The following is a 7316-nucleotide window of genomic DNA, read 5'->3' as shown; positions in this document are numbered from 1 at the left end:
TTGGTTGTAATAGCCAATGAGGACAAAATAATTTATCAACTCAAGCCTGCCACCATAATTCTTTCACAATGCACAGGTCTCGAAAGTCTATGATTCTCTATTTTACTCATCGATTTACATCATTTAAATTACTATCCTCCATTAACCCTGAAACAATGAATCATAGTGGAATGTTACATTACTCTGCCAATTCAAGCTACAAGTTTTCAGCAGACCTACAAAACTCAAGTTATAACTAACATTTGAAAACTGGAGAATAAACCTACTTCAACCTCAAAATTAAAGAAATTCTATGGCCAAAATGGAGGGTAGATCATCTCCATTTATCTTGCAGATCTTTCCTCTCAGACAGTACCCACGTAACAAATATCGCAGCTACTAGAGCGACAATTGTTAGAAGCAGTAGAGCATAGCTGAAATCTTCGGTCAGTGAATCATAAGTCCTTGAAGGAGCAATCTGGGTGAAAAATAGATCTACTCCATATGCAAAGACGAGTGATGTAGACTCCAGCTTGGCCGGTACTGTTACTATGCCTCGGAGACCTTCCACTTTAAGCGCATGTGTAATGTAGGACTGCAAAGATTCGAGCAGGCACAGGAAAGAATTTCATATCAAGTCCAACTTCAAAGGGTATTTATATTTTATTTACTATGATAAAAGAAGTGGGTATACTTGCAGACAAGTCATCAATATTTAACATCACATAATGGTGAGAATTTGTGCTTCAGAAGCACAATTTTGCAATGTCCACAAGTTTTGAATGTCATATCAAACATATAGCAAATTTCTACATTTTAAAGAGAAGGAATGACAAATTGACAAGTTTAATTTTGGCCTAGATCTAAAATGAGGAAATTAATCAAACAAATATACCTGGGGAATGATTGGCAATGAATCGGTGAGAGGAATAATTCCATCTTCTTTTTCAGCTTGTGAAGGATTAACTGTGCGCCGGGGATCCAAAAAGCGTTTATCAAGGGCCAAAACCTACAAAAGAAAAACATTCCCAGTTGACAATCATAATGCAGAATATTGATTAGATTTCATTGAATTTTTTCTTCATTTTCTTCTTATTTGATAAAAGAATATCATCAGGAAAAAGAGGAAAAACAACAGGAGCAAATAAGCATACTGTTCCTTTTGCTCAAGATCTCAAATAACAGAAAAATGAGTAACTCGGCAGGGCAAACAATTCAAACCTGATCACCAATTGTTCCAATAAGAAGCTGCTTAGAGGTTATACCCTTGGCAGTTGAAGTGACTTCAATTGCTTTCACAGAATGGGTAAAAAAGTATGATTGTGATTTTGCTATTACTTCTGGTCGAGAATAAGAAGATACAGGTGATGTAAGATTATGCTTCCCAAGAACAAACCTCCAAACATCTTTGTTATCCTGTGCATCATATTCAAGCATACCAAATAAGATCGAACATAAGACGATTTACCCAAAATTAGAAGTAAACATAGACCAAAAGATAGTGAGCAAGGGTTGTCAAAAGAAAATAAAGTTGACTGACATACCGCTCGAGACTGATCATAGATCTCAACAACTGACATCTCATATCTGTGTGCTCTAAGATTAAAATAGTGGTAGACAACCCAGTTTTCACTGAATACCTATACAATCAATATTCATGTGAGACAAAAACAAATCCATATCTAGCCCAAATTAAATGAGCATGTATTTTAAAAACTTACAGCATGAACAGGACCCTGGCATCCATGATGAGTCATGCGATGCAGTATACGACCGGTTACGGTATCAAGGATATAGATGACCAGCCATGCCTCCTCCGGGATTACTGTACCAATTTCCCCTGCGGCCTTTGGTGCTGCATTCGCGACAAAAAGTAGATTCTTTGATATATACTTATACATGACGTCATAGTCAGTCATAACTTTTGCTTGAGTATGAACAACCTAGATGAAACAAGTGGGGAGAAAAAAAAATTTAGAAAATAATGCAACAAAGCAACAATTAAGAGTAAGAGTCAACCAATGAAAAGGTCACTAATAATGTATGCATGCTTGAGAAAAACCCTTACTATTCATATTATTTGCGATCAGTTCTATACATGAAAGATTAGTATGAGTATACAGTGATGAGACTTACATGAGTTCAAAATAACTAAAAGCATATGATTTGGCCATGTTAGGGGGAAAAAATGTTAAGATTTGCCCGCATTCCTTTAAGTGATTCGGGATGATCAAAAAGTTCATTTGTGAAATAATAAAATCCACCTTAAGATAAAGGCAAACTTTCAAGCGGGTAACATATCCCTGAGATGAAATCAGGATTTTAAATAATTGGACTCTATATACCTCAGGTAACACTTAACAGAATGAAATTAAGAACAACTACGTTGTTATTTTCAAAAGAAAGATAAGTTCTCTAGTAAGAAACTAATTGGCAAAGGCACATACCTCATTTGATTTTCTTGTCATAGTTGCAATAATCTTTTCTGATTCAGATGGGAATACAACTGACCATAAGTCCCTGAAGTCAAAGCAATATTCATCCACTGCTTCCTGAATACAGTTACTCTTCAGGGCATGACCTCTTATAACACCATTATCAGCATCAACTGAGTACCAGTACACATTTGAAAATTCGTGCTTCAGAATATCAATAGCTTCAGGAGTTCTTGGGTACAAATATGCATGCTGCTTATCATCTATAATTAGATGTAGACGCTGTTCAGTTGAATCAGTATGAGGAAGTGGAATGACTTGAGCAGCAGTATGAGCTGGACTCAAAGACTTGAGTTCCATCCCTGTGTAAGCATCAATAAAAGAAAGAACAGCTGGGGTGGACAAACTTGGTCCACATTGCCCAACAACGAGGACAGATGGATTCTCATCCAATGCATGATGATGTGGAACTTGCCACTGATAGATGTGAAGACCAACTGGATTTTCACATGCTTCTGACTTGTGTAAACTAGGAAGTAGAATAGACCAAACTACACGTCCATCTCCAGTGTGCAAAGCAAACACTTTGCCCGCCCTTGTAAGTACTATAAGCAACTTCCGGAAACCATTATGATCACGAGTCATTTTGCTTTTCTCAGAACTCCTCAACCTCAGTGCCTGAATAGCTGCCAAATCATCAGGACTGGCAATCATTAGAGTTCCTTTGAGCTTCAACATATGTCCCTTTCAATAAAAAGCCATTGCACAAAAAGTCAGAAATGATTATGATATTGACATTGACATAAAACTCCTAATCCTTGATCATAAAGATAGCAGAATGGAATGTGCATTTGGTTACAGTAAGAGAAATGCTTATGATTTCCTCTAACATTTTTTCAGTGAAAAACTAAGCAGTTTGATGTCTTAATTAAACATATCAAGTGCATACCTTAAGCCATTCAAAAAGGTTCTGTTCAACTTTTGCCACAGACACACCTTCCTTTTGCACAGGTAGTTCTGATGTTGTTACATCTACAACTGATGCAAGACCGTCCTCTCTACTCCAAACAATTTCTCCTTGTTGTACTAATAAGAGCGAATGATCCTCCATTACCATCAATGCTCTAAACCCATGGGATCTATCTGTCCTTACATAATTGTTCACAAAAATCTTATCAATTTTCCCTTTTTGATGATCTATTACTATGCTCTCCTTAAGCAAATCATGATTCCAATCATTAACATTCTTTACAGAGAGGTGGATTTTATTGTCTCCATAATGAACAAATGCAAAAGCATGTTCATCCTCTGAAATTGACAAAGAATCACTAACAGCTGCTCCATTATTAACTTTGTCCACCAGCACCAGCTCACCTTGATTTGTCACTTTAATTAAAAGAACATAGGAATTGATATTTAATGCAAACATTCCTGGAAGCCTTGATGGTAGTATTACTGCCTGACCAGCTAAATCTTTGGTGAGGTCTGAAATATGCTTCTGGTTGTAGCTAATCTCTCCATTCCTGAGGTGTACTATTACTATCTTTGATCTCATTTCATCCAATACTACAAACATATCACCCGAGACTGATAATAATTCCCCAAAAGTACCAAAAGGAAGTGCTGCATGGTTGTTCTCTAACAACTCTCCATTCTTAGCATTTAATCCATACACACTAATCTTTGACGAATCAACAAAACCAGTCACATAGATCACATCAGAAGATTGAATAATATGGCTAACCTCAATGCTGCAAACATTATAAAGATAATAAAATTAATGAACCTGTCATGCTATCTCATGCTTAGAAAGAAAATTGATTTGTGATTGGATTCCAATGCTCCCATACATACCTTTCACCAGAAAAATCTTTCTTCCAGAGAACTTCACCATCTACACCTGAAACAGCATTGAGGCTCCCTTTACCATAAACAAGGATCAAATCATCCTTGTCAGCTTTCAGATTTTTCTGCAAAATAAAAAATCTGCATTTAGTTGCAGTGAATAAAAAATTCAAGTGATTTTCAAACTCAACTGCCACTAAAATTAGTTTTAAAAGCAGGCAAAGGGAAGGCCAGTCCAAGTTCATGACAGTGACCAGAAATACGGAATGATGCAAATAAGGTCTTTCACTTGAAATTGCAATACATACGGGAAATGAAGATTTTGTGGGCCATATCACTTAAAGATCTTTTTTATTGAACTCGAGTGGAAGTTACCACCATTGATTGCTCAGTGTTTTTAATAAAAAACTGAAGTACAAATCAACAACAAAGGGGTTTTCTCATAAACCCTAAGTATCTTGCTTTTCCAGTTTTGAGGGGTTACATAACTCTAGAAGTCCTAGGGAAACAAAGAACAAATTTTCATCATGGTCGCTATTTGATGGTTATCAATGCATTATTCATTTTTCAACCACCACTCAGTATTTTATTGTCAATTTTAAACTTTAAAGTGAAGCCATTTGTTTCATAACACAATGACGTCAATGGCAATTATGTGCTACAAGTGAAAGAGATTAAAGATGTATAAGTTCTTTTCACTGGTCTGTAGGATGCTTTAACCTTTATCAAATGATACCATTTTCTTTTAACCTTCTAATTCATCAATAAGATAGAAAAAAAAAATCATATTTCATACATGTGCAACAACAAAAATATGGTATGTATGGCCTTGCCGGGGTGGGGCAAGTGGGAAAGTATTCACTTACTGGAATGTATAATATTGACTTTGATGCCTTTGAACCCGGAAGGGAAGACTCCCAAACCATCTGTCCATCAGGAAGGTTCCATGCTCTCAATATACTGCCATCCGAAGAAAGAGTAATGACATCTGAAACATTTATACTAACACTTATGAGATTGATCACCAATTTAGGCTTAAACTAAACTTGATGCAGAAAACAATTCTCTATCAAAACAACAAGCAGAAAAGCAAACAGAATTAATGAAGTTCAAGCTAAGAAATACTTAGAGTACATGACTGACGTCCCTAGTGGACTAGTATCTTGATGTATAATCCCAAGATCTTATGTTTCCACAGTTCAGGATCGCAAGAAATAATTCAACAATATGAATGGAATCTGACATCAGCATCAGATTTGATATCCAGCCAAACATATATTTTCAAGGAAAAATAAGCTTCAGATAAATTAACCGAGTACACAAAGAATATCAAAACTATCACAATAACCAGAAGACTCCGGGAAAGTAACCAGTTCCACACTACCACGTCCCTATGATCAAATAGCTTTAGTGATCGGCTATGAAGACTGTTGTATAACTATTATAAAGCACTATGAAAACTAGATAGCATTAAGTAATTTAATATAAGAATTAAATACCCAACAATCAGGGTTTAAGCATACATTTTCCCAGGGCGATGTCAAGTCCATCAATAACATCATTTGTCCCAAGAACGTGCCTCCAAACTGCATGCAACAAAACAGAGCTGAGCATTTCACGGACTTGGTGATTCCTAATATTTATAAATAAGAAGAAAATAATAACTCTGGATTCAAAACAAGTCGAAAGTTACTAATTCAATATTGGTCAACGTATCTTAATTGGTTTTCTTCATCCCAACAACTTTAAAATCTTCTAAATAGAAATTAATTCAGTTCAGCAAGATTACACGAGCAGTTAAACAAATCAAACTCACAAATCTCTCCATGACGAAGGTCGAGAGAAGCTACAACATTCTCTTCAGTAGACACCAAAACACGCTTTCGTCCAGTCTTCTGAGTGTGGAACACAGCATGCTTTACTTTCCCAATGTATTTTTGGTGCCTGCAATTAGTAGCTAACCAAATTCAGCAAACAACTTACACTCAAAACTGATAAAAGTCAAATCAAGCGTTAGAATCAGAGTCTTCAATCTACAAACACAATCGAGGTTGTGCAATCAGATGACAGCTGATCAACAAATCAGCTCAACTTCAGATTAATCAGCAATTAATCAAACAACACAACAAGTTCCAAATTATGAATAATCAATAATATCGACTCTTAAGTGGATTAAGTGTAAGATCGAGGTTTGAGTGCGATAACTACGAAGCTAACAAGAACGAATTGATTAAAGTGAATCGAATGAAATCGCGAGATGAGGTAAGTTGGAATGCAAGGATGAATTAGGTTTGACCAGAAGAGTGAAGAAAATAGGAGTGTGATTTGGGAAACTGACCAATCCATGAGGCCAACTTGATCTTCGTAGAGCGAATAAGTCAGATTGGTGAAAGAAAGGAAGAGAAGAACGATGAGAAAAACCCTAATCGCCATGGCGAAGATGGCGATTACAACCACACGGATCTGGAGTGAGCTCAAAGAATGATACTATCAAAAGTGTTTCGCTATTTTATTTTTAGTTTTCGTTTTCTTCGCAGCCTAACAACAAGCGTCGTTCGTTGTAGATACAGCTTCCGCCTTTCACTAAAACGCAGTGTTTTGCATCAAACTTAAGATAGGACGATGTTACATTTACACCGTCAAATTTTTAAAGAAAAATATAGGTAACAATGTGTAAACAATGTGAATTAATAGAATTAAAAGAGTAAATTTAATTAGTGACATTAAATTAAGATGTAGTGTATTTTTATTTAATTGGTGGTTGTTTATGTCGTTTAAAATTTATATTATTCTCCTAGCACTCCCCAATTTTTAAAATTTAATTTTCACTATCATCTACTTAGATTTTTTGAAAATTAATTAAGATGTAATATAAAATTTAAAAATTTGATAATAATCATAATATAGATTTAAATATAAAATAAATATAAAAATGTTAATTACTTAATAATTTTCTTTAATTTAATTAATTGTTATTATTACAGACATCAAAAATTAAAATTGTAATAAAATTTAATACATTTCTTTTTTTTTTGCTTTCGTTACTTTTCTTAACTA

General features: G+C 35.1%; 1 protein-coding gene across 1 annotated transcript; it reads right to left on the bottom strand.

Annotated features, from left to right (window-relative positions):
• LOC107622745 (ER membrane protein complex subunit 1) lies at positions 1-6841 on the bottom strand. The gene is made up of 12 exons (XM_016324761.2): positions 6598-6841; positions 6076-6203; positions 5783-5845; positions 5126-5247; positions 4269-4384; positions 3364-4165; positions 2427-3158; positions 1701-1922; positions 1524-1619; positions 1201-1395; positions 875-988; positions 1-574 (listed from the first exon to the last, which is right to left on the bottom strand). The coding sequence occupies exons 1-12, from the start codon at positions 6690-6692 to the stop codon at positions 314-316; spliced, it is 2946 nt and encodes a 981-aa protein (XP_016180247.1). The 5' UTR covers positions 6693-6841; the 3' UTR covers positions 1-313.

The sequence above is a fragment of the Arachis ipaensis genome, chromosome B10, assembly GCF_000816755.2.
Source record: "Arachis ipaensis cultivar K30076 chromosome B10, Araip1.1, whole genome shotgun sequence".
NCBI classification, from domain to species: Eukaryota; Viridiplantae; Streptophyta; class Magnoliopsida; order Fabales; family Fabaceae; genus Arachis; species Arachis ipaensis.
This window is presented reverse-complemented; position numbering and strand designations above follow the sequence as displayed.